At 39.8% G+C, this 16,469-nt stretch overlaps 1 protein-coding gene and 1 long non-coding RNA gene across 9 annotated transcripts in view; one reads left to right on the forward strand and one right to left on the reverse strand.

Moving 5' to 3' along the window:
- The window catches only part of LOC147029030 (uncharacterized), an 81,797-nt gene that overhangs the window by 56,688 nt on the left and 8,640 nt on the right, over nt 1-16,469 (forward strand). For 2 of the 3 annotated variants that reach the window (XR_015056770.1, XR_015056771.1), the window contains exon 5: nt 4,910-5,027. The exons of the other annotated variant lie outside the window; for it this stretch is intronic. This is a non-coding gene — a long non-coding RNA (uncharacterized LOC147029030). The remainder of the gene's footprint in view (nt 1-4,909; nt 5,028-16,469) is intronic. 3 annotated transcript variants of the gene reach the window in all.
- Nucleotides 1-16,469, reverse strand: part of AGRN (agrin) — a 155,669-nt gene that overhangs the window by 34,465 nt on the left and 104,735 nt on the right. For 5 of the 6 annotated variants that reach the window (XM_085876127.1, XM_085876125.1, XM_085876130.1 and 2 more), the window contains exons 26-30: nt 12,994-13,209; nt 12,491-12,753; nt 7,497-7,631; nt 6,595-6,694; nt 5,814-5,978 (exon numbers count right to left, since the gene is read on the reverse strand). In XM_085876127.1, coding sequence (XP_085732253.1) covers nt 5,814-5,978; nt 6,595-6,694; nt 7,497-7,631; nt 12,491-12,753; nt 12,994-13,209 — 879 coding nt within the window. The remainder of the gene's footprint in view (nt 1-5,813; nt 5,979-6,594; nt 6,695-7,496; nt 7,632-12,490; nt 12,754-12,993; nt 13,210-16,469) is intronic. The other variant, XR_015056767.1, reaches the window with a different exon arrangement.

Below are 16,469 nucleotides of genomic sequence, written 5' to 3' on the forward strand. Positions count from 1 at the left end.
GCACCCTCGTTTATTCAGGACGTTATCCCCCAATGATCAGTTTCCAAGCCGGTACGTGTTTGGCAGTTCCGCTTGGCTGCATCTGATCTGGTCAGGTGATCCGGTTTTAGCAAGTGTGTACCGAAGGTGTGTCCTCAAGTAAATAGATCACGTGACCTTCAGGTAAACAGAATTCATCAGATGGATGATCCTAAGTCAGGTAGATGAGTTATTGGTGTTCACGGTCGATAAGAGACCCGCTGTGTCATAAAGTTATTCGTGTGTGATGGCCTGCGATTCTGGAGAGTCTGGTGGGAACCCAAGGTAGTTCACCCATCGTGGTTTTCTCCCCTAACCCCGGGTCCACAATAATATACATATATATATATATATATATATATTTATCGTCGACGAGAATTAACAGGGTCCAACTACACATTTTTAAAGTTTGAGAAAAATGAAATCAAAAATTCAAAGTGGAATTGCCGCTATCTCATAACATTTTATTTTCATATCGTGTGCTACATAACAGGTACATATAAAGGTTACATAAAATAATCTTACTTAGTTTCTTCTGTTGCCCTTCAACATGGACTTCTTCGAAATTTGAATGAAATGTCAGATAGACCCTGTTAATTCTCGGTTGATGATATATCCATATATATATATATATATATATATATATATATATATATATATATATATATATATATATATATATATATATATATATATATATATATATATATATATATATATATATATATATATACAGCTCTGGAAAAAAAAATAAGAGACCATTCCAAAAAAATTTTAAATCAGCATCTCCACATGTATGGCAGTCATTCCATTCCAGTGTCTGTTGAATTCCAATACAGGCACACCTCATTCTACTTAGTGAGGTACTGATCAGGTGATCACCTGAACCGAATCTTATTTAACAAGGAAAAGTATGAAAACCACTGCTGTGGTCATCACTATCCTTTTGCAATAGGACCAGCTGGATGGCAGAAACAGCACTAGTAGTACCTCAAAAGTAATTGGAATCAAAAAAATAACTATTGACCATGCCAAAAGAGTTGAAAAGAAACGTTTTTAATGAGGAAAAGAAGGGTTAAATTCTGGCTTTATTGGCAGAGGGATACATACAGTGAGCGTCACGTTGGTTCCATTCTTAAAATTTGAAAGACGGCGGTTCATAAGAACAAGGTCAAGCAGCAGACATTGGGGACAACAAAGCTACAGACTGGCAGAGGGCGAAAACAACTTTCAACTGACCGGGATGACCACCAACTCATTCGAATGTCACTTAACAACCGTAGGATGACATCAAGTAACCCACAAAAAGAATGGCAAATGGCAGTTGGGGTGAAGTGTACGGTGAGGACGGTTCGAAACAGGCTCCTCGGGGCAGGGCTGAAGTCGTGCAAACCTAGAAAAACCCCTTCATCAATGAGAAGTAAAGAAGAGCCAGGCTGAGGTTTGCAAAAGACCAAGCTGTTAGGGTTAGGGTTAGGACTGGAGTAAGGTCAGCTTCTCTGATGAGTCCAATTTTCAGCTTTGCCAAACACCTGGTCATCTAATGGTTAGACGGAGACCTGGAGAGGCTGACAAGCCACAGTGTCTCACACCCACTGTGAAATTTGGTGGAGGATCGGTGATGATCTGGGGGTGCTTCAGCAAGGCTGGAATCGGGCAGATTTGTCTTTGTGAAGGACTCATGAATCAAGCCACGAACAAGGTTGTCCTGGAAGAACACTTGCTTCCTTCTGCTCTGACAATGTTCCCCAACTCTGAGGATTGGTTTTTCCAGCAGGACAATGCTCCATGCCACACAGCCAGGTCAATCAAAGTGTGGATTAGGGTGTTTCAAAAAAACAACTTTTTCGAAATATCCAAGTTGGCTACCCGTCATTGGAGTCAATTATAAGCAAAAATACCACTTCACAAGTTTCAGAATTTTCCTTCTAAAAATCTCCGCCGGCGGCCATTTTTTTCAATATGGCGGCCAAAGATTTTCAATTTCAGTATGTGGGCCGTAAATTGTGCGCAGATATGGCTTGTAATGAGTCTTTTGTGGGGTTTTCAAGGGTGCTGAATTCATTTCTGTTCACAATAATGTGTTACAGAAAACCAATATGGCGGAAAACCAATATGGCGGCCAAAAATCAGCCATTTTGAGGTACACGGTCGGTGATGCTTTGCCCATAGACTTCCGATATGTCTAAATATGTTTTCGACGATACAGAGTTCATTTCTGAACTTGGAAAATCGTTTAGTGGATCCATGAACTGATGTTTCTTTCCACAAGGGTTTGAACAAATCTTTCACAAAGCCCTTTTCACCTGTATTCGGACAATAGAATGTTTACAGCTGCTTGAAACTTTCATGACACAATATTCCCTGTTCTCTCTCTATTTTAAGACTGACCAAAGTACCTTAGGAGCTTCACGGTACATGTGCACCTACAATATGGATACCAAGAAGCCCGGTCATCCAAAAGGTTCCAGATCAAAGAGCGAATCTTCCCCGCATAAACTGCAAAGACAATTTGTGACATAAACATTGCAAAAAATCCGCCATTTTGCCTGCTCATCTGTGCATGTGGCGTGTGATACATCACTCGCTACGGGGTCTGCGCAAACGTTATAACTTTTTTGTGAAATGTCCGTTTTTCACAAGATTTGCTTTTTTTTCCTCCATGGAGCACCTCACAGAACCTCCGAAAATATAGACAGATCTGGCAGACACTGTGGATAGGCAGTTCCTCTGGGGGACAGGGTGTGAAGTCGAGCAGTGAATGCATGAAATCATATAGCTAAATGAAGCTGGTTAATTTTGTTACGTTCCTAATTTTTTTGTTTACTCAATATAATTCTCAAAACAGCAGAAAAAGATAAGTTGAATGCTTTGGAAAATACACATTTTCTTGTGTATATGTGGAGGAGGAACATAGCCTTGCTTGCTTGAAGTAAATACGTGTGTCGGCTTCGTTATAAGACTGATGATTTCTATAAATTATCAGATTTCACAACAGACTCACTCTTATTTAGTCTGACGATATCCAATCCCAAAAAACTAAACAATATTTCGATGATATACTTTAGTTTGTGAGAGTAGATCGTGGAAATTCGTATCATATAATGCATGAAATCGCTTCAAGCTCCTAATTTGAAAACGTATTGAACTTACAAAAGCGATGTATACAACGATTCATTGCTATGATGAACAGGCATTCGATATAAGTGAGGAAAGTGAAAAAAAACTTTATCATTGAGAAATTGTTGCGGCCTGTTCCAAGTCAAGGTAAGGTTGAACAGGCCAAAAAACGTTGTGGCTTCAGACCCCAGTAAGGTTACCCAGGAAACGCCGTAAGACCCCAGACAACGAGGTGGCCAAGGATCACCTGATGAAGCATATAATTAAATAAGGCCGTTAATTATCTTCAAAAGGGGTGTTTTAATTAACCCAAACACCCAATTTTCACTCTTGCACTTCCTTGGAGTTTTTAGTTTGCATGCAAAGTTTCAAGCTGTTCGGTTTTTATAGATTTGGAGTTATGGAGGAGACACACACACACACACACACACACACACACACACACACACACACACACACACACACACACATATATATATATATATATATATATATATATATATATATATATATATATATATATATATATATATATATATATATATATATATATATACACACATATACATATGAGGCGCCACAAGGATGAGTGATGTAAGGGACACGTAGGCCATTTTGGAGTTAATGCCATATAGCACTATTTTAACCCTTCCCCTATCATCCGAGCCTATCATCATCATATCATTAAAAAATGTCGCTTACATCACTCATCGCGGGACCTCATTTACATATGTATGTATGTATGTATATATATGTATGTATATATATATATATATATATATATATATATATATATATATATATATATATATATATATATATATATATATATATACATATACATATATATATACATATACATATATATATATACATATACATATATATATATATATATACATATACATATATATATATATATACATATATATATATACATATACATATATATATATATACATATACATATATATATATATACATATATATATATATATATATATATATATATATATATATATACATATATATATATATACATATACATATACATACATATACATATACATATATATACATATACATATATATATATATATATATATATATATATATATATATATATATATATATATGTATATGAGCCTGGTGTGACTTAGTGGTTAAGGCGGTGGCTTGGGATCCTCGGGGTCCTGAGTTCGAGCCCCGCTGGCCACTGAGTTAGCATCAGGGGGGTTGACTCAGCCTGTTATCCTTCTGAAGGTCGGCGAAATAAGCACCAGTATACTGGTAATTATCCCTGCAGGGTCGAAGGCGACGATAGGGTTGGTGTCACCAAGGGCATCCGGTGGTAAAAATATTGCCACAAGAAAGGGTACCATGATTGGAGCCCGCAAAAAGCTGATCCCTGCTCAAGGATAAAGGCTTTCAAATGGTGTGATGATGCATGCATGAATGTGTATGTATATATATATATATATATATATATATATATATATATATATATATATATATATATATATATATATATATATGTACATATATATTTCTAATCACTGATTGACATTAAAGATTGCTCCCTTCCGGGTGATGGAGAAAGCTGAAATTTTGCGTGTCGATGGACATCAAAGCCGATACACCAGGAAAAAAATCTCACAATCATCGGACATCATCCGTAAACGAACATATAAATACATGAAGATAAATGAATGAAAAAATACGCAGGTGAGCGACGCGAGACAATGGAAAAGCAGGGTAATTTTGTGTGCAGATGGACATCGAAGCCAAGACACCAGGAAGAAAACCCCATCACAGAACCAACAGAAAGCACCCATAATGGAAAATATAAACAAAGGAATGAAAATAAATGAATGAAAAATCAAATGCAGGTGAGCTGCCTGAGACAATTGGGAAGCACAGTTCGTATGCTTACACAAATTACACAATGTGTAAGCATACTCTATTAGTATGTGTGTGTGTGTGTGTGTGTGTGTGTGTGTGTGTGTGTGTATATATATATATATATATATATATATATATATATATATATATATATATATATATATATATATATATATATATATATATATATATAAAATTCTGCAAGCCATCCAGTTATTACAACTGCCATCATTCTCCTCTCACGTTCATGTACAGGTCTTTCTTGTTTCTATTTCATGTATCTGAATGACCTTCAGCACAAAACACAGAATGACAAGTACTTTTCGAAGATGGGTTTTTTGAAAATGTCATGAAGATTGGGAAGCTATTCCAAAGTGAAATGTATGGCTGAGTGAAAGGTCGGCGAAGAAGCTAAATGAGTTAGGAAATATAATGCTATGTTGGCTCCACTTATTCTACAACGCTAAAAACAAGACCACCCCAAAGCTCAACTACCATCACATTCAAACACCATGCCATGATTTACTTCGTAATCTTAATTTGTTCTATTTAACAAAAGAAAGGTTTTTTTTGCATTATAACTTCTATCCTAACCTTGCTTTGATCCAATTTACCAAAGCAAGGATCTTTTCAAGCTCATTTTGAAGTTATCCATGGTGCATATACAACCGAATATCCATATGTAATCAATGCTTTGGAAATTTTGCCACCAGTATACGAAACACATTGTAATCTGATATCCATGAAAGGTGTCGCTGTTCTTTTCTGCTTACCGTAGCACAGCAGTGCCCTTTCCGAGATTGTAGCGAAATTCAAGGTACCCAAAAGCCAAGGCTAGAGAAATGAAGTCCCCTCGACCACTCGACTTCTGTCCGTTGTAAAATATAAGGCCATTTGGTCGCCGTGAGAAGAACACAACTTCAATCGTGAGGTGGTTTCTGCATGCACATTCATGAGAAACAAGGATATAAAACAAATCATTTTAAGTCGTCTCAACATCCAACTGAAGGTCGTCTCGGATTCTAAGCAGATCGATCTTTCAAAACTGTCCAAGCCATTCATGGTAAGAAATGTCAAAATGGTGTGTTGTTGCTTTCGAGGGAAGTCCATGAATTTCTAGGATATATTGAGATATATCAACAGCAATGATACAAGCGCCGATAAATTTGCAAAAACAGCTTTTATGTATTTTAGGAACAGTAGAAAGTAACTGTGATGAACAGGAGCTATTTCACTTCGAGATCATTTACAAATCACACACACAAAGAAAGAGGAAGATGAAGGGAGTGAAAAGTGCAATGAAATAAGTAAAAGTAAACATTTAAATATGAATTATGAGGAAGAATATTTCTACTTCAATGCTTGTCAAGAACAACAAGGGCATCAGAAACACAACTGAAAAAAAAATGAAGACCCAAAAAGAAAATGAGTGAACATGTCAAAGGAAATTAATGGATGGAAATGCCCTTGGATTTTACCTACCATGTTCAAGTCATCATAAATCTAAGTGGAGTTCAGAACCCAAAATTTGCAATATTACAAACACTGACTCACTTAGCATTGTGGGCCAACTGTTTAAGGCTCCGGGTTTCAATATACGAGGTGAGACCATTGAAGGCTGGGATGAAGACGGTGTCAGAAACATCCGCCATTTCTGAGGAATTGGAGAGATAAAAAGACAAATGGCTCACTTTCCAGGAAATATTTTAATCAAATATATCTTCCCGATGAGTCCCTCAAAATTTTGGGTCTTTCACTCAGAGAGTGGTGTCTGTATGGTTTGGTCTATCTGCAAGGGTAATAACATACGTTCACTTTCAAGGAACTTCAATGCAAGAGGAGCCTACTCAGCCCATCAAAGCTTGTGCTGGTATTGCCAACTTGTGGTTGTTCATATGGCAAGTGAGAGTAGACTTAGTGGATAGTTTTAACATGGAGTTTGATTGGTATCTGGAAATAGTGGGAATGGGGAGGGGGTGGTGAATAGTAAAATATTGGCAGCATAGTGCAGGCTTGATGGGCCAAATGGCCTCCTGCATTGGAGTTCCTAGTAAATCCTTGTAAGGTTGATGCAGAGAATATTGTCTGGTGAAACTTCCCATACGTGCTGAACCATCCTCTGAGTAAAATTTTTATTCTATCAACCAGAAGGAATCTTTTTCTTTTGAATGCAACACAAGACTGTGGGGTAGCATCATCGGCTGGGGGTGGGGCTGTGCTGCTCATGCAATACGTTTAACATCCATCCATGGGACGGTACACACATTGATGAATCACTCTACCTGTGAAACATCAGGATGACAGTTTATCTCTAAGTCAGGATGTGAACCCAGGCTACACAGCTGAGAGATGAGTGTGCATCCCTCCATGCCATCCTGCCAGCCCAGCCAGAGGGAATCAATTACACTTACTTTATGAGTGAGAGACCCCCAAAGTTTAAATTATATTTCACAAACCTCTTTCGCAGTAAGTCCCTTCTCGACCAAATGGACACTCACAACGAAATCCACCATTAGTCTGTCGGAGGCAGCGTGATACGTTATGGCAAGGGCTCGGCTGGCAAGGGTTGGCAACATCAGCGCATGTTGGCCCTGGAACAGACAAATATGGACACAAGTGGGTGGAAGGTCCATTATCGGAGTCCATTATAGATACATATATATATATATATATATATATATATATATATATATATATATATATATATATATATCCACTTATATAAAAATATTTACATACATACATATATTTCTATATATATGTATATATATATATATATATATATATATATATATATATATATATATATATATATATATATATATATATATACATATGCACTTATAAAAAATATTTATATTCACATATATACATATTATGTATATATATATATATATATATATATATATATATATATATATATATACATATATATAAATATATATATATTTATATATCCACTTAGAAAATATATATATATATATATATATATATATATATATATATATATATATATATATATATATATATATATATATATATATATTGTTACGAATTCTGGTCCGCCCAGCGTGCGATCGGCCACGTAACTCCAATCGCGACCGCGTTGCCCACCGGAACGGACAATTCAGTCGTGACCCTCCTTGGAACTATCGCCAGGAGCTCGTCACGGGTGGGTCTTTCGACCCCACCACAATCATGCCAATCGGCCACCCGCGCAGGATAGGGTTGTTCGCCAAACTCGACCTACTTAAGTACCTGCGCGAGTAGTTAACCGGGCGATCGTACCTCGCCGCTGGCCGGCCTAGGACACAAACAGCTTAAGCGGTCCGTTCCGTGCTTCAGTCATAACCGAGCAGTGTTATCGCCGGCCCCGACAGACGTGATTATTTACCGGGTGCTTACACCCCTCTACCAATTCCTTCCGTGATGCAAGATGGAACTTCCAAACAAAGGAAAGGACGCAACGAAACGGGGAACAGTTCGACAAGCACATTTATTACGCACTCAGACAAGGCAAGCACGTATTCACAGCCAAACAGGAGGAATGCAATTTACAAGCAAGAGTTACAACCGAATAAAGCAATGTTTATTTACATGCACTTAAACAGTTTCAACTTTACAAGACACGGTGCCACAACATGCATTCAAAGAAAAAGCAAGAAAAGACCCCCTCATAGACAAGGGAGTCAGACTGGGCCCGTGGGCCTAATGTGCGTGGAACCTAGATGAGCGGCCAGGTCCACGAGACCGAAGGGTCTTTCCCGCGCCCTCGTGGCGCGATGGTGGGCAAGCCGCGATGTCAGCGTAGCTGCGCCTGGCTTCGTGCCCCTGACGTGGCCGGCGAGCTCTCTCCGGCGCTCCCCGTCTGCCTTTCCCGTCGGCTTCGAGCTCCGTCTCCCGACTCGACTGCACCGCCGACACTGCGGACTTGACTGCCCCGCCGACACTGCTGCTGCCACTTCTCCGCTCCCACTTTTCCGCGCTCTCCAGACCCTCCAGACTGCCACTCTTCTGCACTCTCCAGACCCTCCAGACTTGACTTTTCTGTTGACACTCCGCCGCACCCACTTGACTGCTATGCCGCGAGCTGCACCGTGCTCGCGCTTAAATAGCCCGGGGGAGGGGCGTCTATGCAAATTTCTGGATGACAGCGGGTTCGGAGGCGGGGCTACACCACCCGATGCTCAGCCATTGGGCGGATGAAAAGGGGGCATGAGGCATTCCTGATCCGCTTTTTGAGGCAAAAGGAACGCATTCACAGCCCATGGCACGACGTGTGGTAGAAAGGCGGAGGTGGTGGGAGTTTGGTTGTTGGCGGGCGTCATTTGAGAATGGCGGTGAAGCGATGTTTGCGGGGTGGAGTTGTGGAGGTAAAGAGGCGAAGGTGGTGGTGTTTGAGTTGTAGTTGTTTGGGAATGATGTTGGTGGTGGCGATTTGGTTGTTGGGGTATGATTGGTCCAAAATAATGATACAGAAAAGAAAAACGGCTAACTCAAAGGATCGCAGCCCGGTGAACGCGGAAATTCCCTTAAAACAACGGTGGGGAAATCTAACTACACAATTACTTATCGTCATAACTGATCTAAGGTCCTTTATGGTGGTCTGCGAATTTCCACAGCCATAACAATATTTATATATCCACTTATATAAATATTTATATATGCACTTATAAAAAAATATTTTATATATATACATATATATATATATATATATATATGTATAAATACTGTATAAAATGTGTATATATATATATATATATATATATATATATATATATATATATATATATATATATATATATATATATATATATATATATATATATATATATATATATATGAAGACCACAAGGGGAAAACCAGAGATGTCAGGATAAGTCAATTTTGAAGGAACTGAAAAACAAAGTTTCAAGACTTTGGTGGACTGTTTAATAACTGTCATATAGATTTATTTTCCAGTAAAAGGAAGAGTGATCATTGGCCGATCAAGTTAAGCATGTAGCATTTGCCAAGCTTCTGTGTTATTTAATTTAAGAGCAAAGAACGAATCAATGTTGCAAACTGACATCACTGGTTATTCCCTTGTTTAATAATTGCCATGCAATTTTAACCCAGGATGTGTAGCAAATTCATGCTTGTTGGTTATTAGCATACATTACATGATTTTGGTGATCACAGATTATTTTTTTCAACATTAAACGGTGATTGTTTTTTTGTTTGATTGGTGTTCAATGCCATACTCAAGGGTATTTCGCTTATATGACGACGGATTCTCCATTTCTTACTCGGTACTACTTAATATGATGGAAAACCGGGAGGAAACCAAGGATAAACCACCCCCGCGACAGCCAAAGTCACCTCATGTGACTCCCTCATATGCCTAAGCAGGTTGATTGGGCAGTGGGTACATCGAATGAGGATGGATACTCAGACGCCCTAACCATTAAGCCATGGCGTGGGTCCCATAAAAGTCACAATAAAGGTTTGACCAGGCTTGAACCACGATATGCACCAACTTCGGAGCCCATGATATAACCAAATAGGCCATTGTCATGCTCAGAGTTTATGCTGTGAAAGTTTTACAACCTTTCATTTTTTAGTTTCTCAACTCTGAATATTATGGTGGAACAGTTAACATGAATGAAAGGGAGATAACCAGGAGTAAAGTACTGACAACTCTGGGTTTCTACTTGTTCAGCTTTGACAACACTTGTTTTTTCATTGCACGGCTAAACTTTATGCCATATAAATTATGTGACACCCCTGGTTATTTGTTAAAGTGATATTGTGAGAGGAAACCTTATGTTGCCAACTATTGGCAGGTGCAATAACCCTGAAATTTATAAAAAGTGACATCTCTGTTTTTCCCCTTGTGGTCTTCATATATATATATATATATATATATATATATATATATATATATATATATATATATATATATATATATATATATATATATATATATATATATATATATATATATATATATACACACACACACACACACACACACACACACATATGTGTATCGCCATACCTCCAGAGATAAGTGTGCACACCTCCAGCCCATCCTGCCAGCCCCACGGCCCCCACCTTTCCTTCCCAATTACGCAATCTGTTCAATCGTTTCTTTTTCTCAGCTGATGATGTGTTTATTTTATAAATGGTTCTGCAGCTTCTAACCCAATGAATAATCCCAATAAGCGCACTCTCAACTCGACCAAGCGAATTCAAAAACTATGCCTTCTGAGTCAAAGACATCACTTTCCTCGACTTTTTTGGACTTGGTTCACCACCAAGAACAGTTTTCCTCTTGGGATCCATGGTTAAAAAAAAAATTAAAAAAAAATACTCAGGGCAATAATAACTGAAAACAAATTATGATTTCATGGAAGATTACACCAAACTTAGTGTTGACGCGGTGATAGGTACACTACTGTACGTTATGGGTAGGCACTGCATGTCTCAGTTATCACCTGCACGACACCAGCCCCGCTGATTTATAATTAAATGTGTTGAGTCAAATTGTATGCAGAAACTCGAAATTGTTAACAATAATCACTTCTTTTGTGGATCATTTTACACTCCAGCATCATTATTATCATTGCACGAGAAACAACAAAAGCTCATGGTGAGAGATAACCGTCACAACTCGGCGAAAAACCGCGAATGCTCGAAATTAAACCGACAATATCTAAATCGGTAAAAAGGTTGTCCATGATTGGTCAAAACCCACGATATTTAAGAGTTTACTGGATATGTAATTTATTCGATGCCCTCACAGGTGTGTCGACATTCCCCTGTTGGATCTGCTCTGGTATCCCTCCAGACATTCTGGATGCTCGGAAGCTATCTACATATCAAGTGTGTTTGTGTTGGGGGTGTTGACAGTTATTGTACAATTACAAAGATTTACAATGATAAATTCAGCCATAATTGTAAAGTAATGTAGCAACTGAAAAACCTTTTTTTTAGGTTATAAGAAAATTATTTTGTATGCATGCATTGGACCACAAGTTAGGCAGACAGGTGTACACCATTTTAGGAAAGCTGCAGTTGTACTGTCGATGCATTGGCCCCTGTAGGTTATGGCACCAGTTACGTGAAATGTTTGGGGTGCTGGCGATATCCCATATACTCTTCTTTGAAAGACACAATTCGATCTTTAATGTCCACCAGGAAAGGCTAGTCGACGGGACTCCTACTTTAACATCTATCTGAGTGCCGGCGTACTTTGTGATGCAATACCCTGCCTCTGAGGCACCAATCCAATAATTTATCATGAGATCAAAAATCAAACTCAGATGTGACAGCTCAAAAGGTAGGCATGCAACCTCTGTATTACCCTGTCGGATATTTGAAAATGAAAAAAAGGAAGATTGCTTGTCATTCATAAAATACGAACTTGTAGTTTTTCTTCATTAGAAATGTACTCAGAAAAATCAACCTGAATATCCAACAGGGCAGCTGCAGTGGAAGCTGTCAGCCTCAAGCACCTGGCAGAATCCCCCATGCTGACAGGGGCTGGGTCTGCACGGATCTGCTTGGCATTCACCCACACACGCACCATAAAGTGGGACTCTTCTGCTTGTGGATATCGACCTGGTACCTTCATTCGGGGGCCAGCTCAGACTGAACATGACGCCATTGAGACTTAGATAGTTGATACAACCCATGAGGCCCTTGGTAGCTGTTGTTTGCTCAACTATCCTGAAAAGCATCGAATAAAGGAGTGCAAGGAAGTCCAATTAAATGAACAGAGTATTTCTGGGAGTAAGACAGTGATGAAAGTATATTCAGAATAAACAGGAAGTTTTATTATTGTTGGGTGTTTGCAGAATTTTTTTTAACCAAAATTTGAATGATAATTGTACTTTTAACATAAAATTGGTGGAAAATTCAAACTTGGCATGCAAAGAACATGGTCACCTTAGATACAACAAAACAGACCTGGGCATGAGGTCTGACGAACTCCCTCCAAGGAAGACATCAGTATCCAGGTTGAGTCCATTGAGGGGACCTGGGCTGGAAGCACTCACAGCGGGTTCTTTGTCAACTGAGAGCGATGCCTCATGCCGACTCCGTTCAACCCACACCTGGTGCCACGTACCAGGTTTTACTTCTCTCTTACTCGTGAGAACAGCTTGGCCAGAACCCGCGTCAAACCTGCAAATGGATTCACAGTTACCTGCGAGGCCAAGTTTCTTCAAGGAGTGTTCGTTTGTTTTCTATTATTCCAAAAGTTATTTTGGCATTTCTTATTTAACGATTTCACATATGAGCTTCTGAACAAACCAAACCTCATACCTGAGAAGGAATGTTCTGCTGAAGATTATTTTTTTCCCCATCATCAAACAAACTTTGCAAATGTAGCTGACAAAACAATATTTGTATTCTACAGTGGTCATTTTCAGGAGAAGGGAAATGATCTCATGGAATGTTATATTCAAATTTTTGTTTCCTATTTAATTTAGGGGAACTGTGGGGCAGCTTTTAGTCCCCATTCCACGTTATATCTCAAGTGTATTAAGAGTCAACCTCAATGTGTAGAGAACCATCACATGCAGGCCAACAAGGAAGATTACCAAGTCTCCCTCCCTGCCACTGAAAGTTATCGGTGAGCCAGCTCAGTTTTTTTTTCACTGACATATCACGTGCGTCAGCAAAATGAAAAGAAGATGTGTTGCCAAATCCAACTGCAACATCATGATTCTCCTGAGACGAGCTCAGTTTCCAGAATCATTGAATCCAAATCCATTTCACAAATGAACCTGCTACTTCAGGCATTGCAGTCCAGTGTCCTTACCATTGGGCTACTTGGTATAAAAAGCTATTTATAATGGCAAGGTTAAAAAAAAAACCAAAACAAAACATGCCTCACAATAAATCATCACTTTTTTGTGGAGACACATCTGTTGATCCTTGCTCGGGCCAGAAAAACTACATGACGTCACTGTTTTGGCTCATCAACCAAGGCTGTTCAGTGTGCATTTTCAAAATGCCCTCCTGTAAGCTGGCCGATAACCTCCCATTCTCAGCCTACACTCTCATCTGAAGCATTGCTCATGAGAAGTTTTTCTTATCACGATGGTCCTGAGCTAAGCATTTGCAACATGAGGATAGTACTGGTGTTGATGCCTTTTTGAAAAATGATTCACCAGGTGTGTGTGCGTGTGTGTGTGTGTGTGTGTGTGTGTGTGTGTGTGTGTGTGTGTGTGTGTGTGTGTGTGTGTGTGTATGTGTATGTATTCTGGATAATATGCTAAGGCCTCGAGGGGGGTCCATCCTTATGGAGCTAAAGGCTTTTTCCCTGGTGGTCCCCACCCCCTCGCTGACCCTCCAGTTGGACGTGGGATGTCATCCCATGATGCAAACCACTCTTCAATTTTCCCATTGCCATCCTTAGTGTCCACATCGCCAAGAATGCCAAATTTCTCTTCTTTATATCTTTTTATTCGTCTCTTTTTTGTCCAAAGTCTTTCTTTCCATTATTTTTCTATTTTTTTTTCTTTCTATTTTTTATTATACATGTGTGTGTGTGTATATATATATATATATATATATATATATATATATATATATATATATATATATATATATATATATATATTACAAAAACTCTCATCTTGTATATATGTATGTATGTATGTATACATATATATGTATGTATTTTCCTGAAATACAGCCAAAACGGAACATGGTAGCGCAAAGATTTTAGGGCCACCTTACTCACCATTCTCCTGCGGTATGCAGTTTCAAGTTTCGTTCAAATCGGGCAACGAAAAGAATTATTAAAAAATCAATTCCCCATTCAGTCAAGTATTCTTCGGGAGTATTTGATCAATGCAAACAACCTCAGCGGTTTCATTCGCTGGAGCTATCTTTTTTTTTCTTGAAATTATTTTTTTCATCAACCGCTGTCACAACGGGAACCCAACGGGTTCATGGGTCGTCTAGTATATAATATTACGCTCAGACGTCAATCCTTGTGGAGCTCAAGTCTTTTCGCTTGACAGCCCCCAGCTCCCGCCGACCTCCTAGTTTGACGCGGGATGTCGTCATATGGTGCAAACTACCCTTCGATTTTTCCCTTTCACTGTCGTCGACCACATTGCTAAGAATGCCAATGTTGTTTCGCTTGGGGGAGGGTGTCTGATCTTCCATTCTTTTTTCCTTCTTTCTATATAATAATATGCTAGGGCTGGTGTCTATGTGTGTATATATATATATATATATATATATATATATATATATATATATATATATATATATATATATATATATATATATATATTGTTGTGGTTACCAAATTCGCAAACCACCATTCAGGTCCCTTAGGTGAGATATCTCCGTAAGTATATGTGTAGTTAGGCCCAAACCCGTTGTCTAGTGGGAATACATGTCATTTATGCGTGCTGCGACTCTTCAGGATAGCCGTTTTTCTTTTACTATCTTTATTTTGGACCAACCGCCATTGTTACCACCACCAACCACAACATCAACCACCCACCGCGGCGCCGCTTCACGTCACACCTCGCAACCGTCGCATCGCCACCGTTCTTGCGCCGCTTGTGGGTACCGGTGTTGGACTCGTGCAGGGCGCGCGCCGAACAGCGTGTACAAAACCACGGATTTTCCGCTCCAAAAACGGATCAAAAACGACACACGCCCACTTTTGTTCCGTCCAATCGGTGAGCGAGGGGCGATTTGGCCCCGCCTCCAGGGCGGTCGCTATATGCAAATTCATGGATCAAAATGCATTCACGCCCACTTTTTCTCGGGCCAATGGGGAGCGAGGTGAAAGGTCGAAGGCAGGGGGTCAAAGGCGAAGCCACGGGGCTTATATAAGCGGCTGCGTCCGTCAGAAAAGTGGTTGTTGGTCGTCGTTGTCGTCGTGTGCGTTGGAGTCGGAGCGAAGAGGACGGAGCTGTGGAGAGGCGGCGAAGGCAGACGAGGGGGTGCTTGCGTCGTGCCGGGAGCTGCACACCAGGGAGGCCGACGGCGCGACCTGGTCGAGGTGGAGACGCTCGTCGCGGGACTCGAGACAGAGTAAAAATCCTCCTTTCCCCGAGCATCAGCAACCCCCTCCTGTTTCCCCCCGCGCTGAGATAGTGCGACCAAGGGGGCCCCTTTTCCCACCCCCTACCAGACACTGTCCGCGAGGCCCGCGGAGTTGAGGCACCATCGCCGCTCCGCGTCTCATCACCAGACGGGTAGGCCCGACCCGGTCTCGGCCTCAGGCCCGCCTCATCCTTGAGGGTGTTCTTTTTCTTGGTTTTGGGTATGTGTTGTCGGCGCCGTCTGTGAAGTAGAATTGTATAAGTGTTGCCGTGTGCTCGGTAGTCGGTATTAGCTCTGCATTGTGTCTTCGCTTTTACATTTGCTTTTTGTGTAAAATTGAATTGTGTTTCTCTTCTTTTTCTATG

This window comes from Eptatretus burgeri, chromosome 4 (genome assembly GCF_056783735.1).
Source record: "Eptatretus burgeri isolate ZD-2024b chromosome 4, Ebu_testis_v1, whole genome shotgun sequence".
NCBI lineage: Eukaryota > Metazoa > Chordata > Myxini > Myxiniformes > Myxinidae > Eptatretus > Eptatretus burgeri.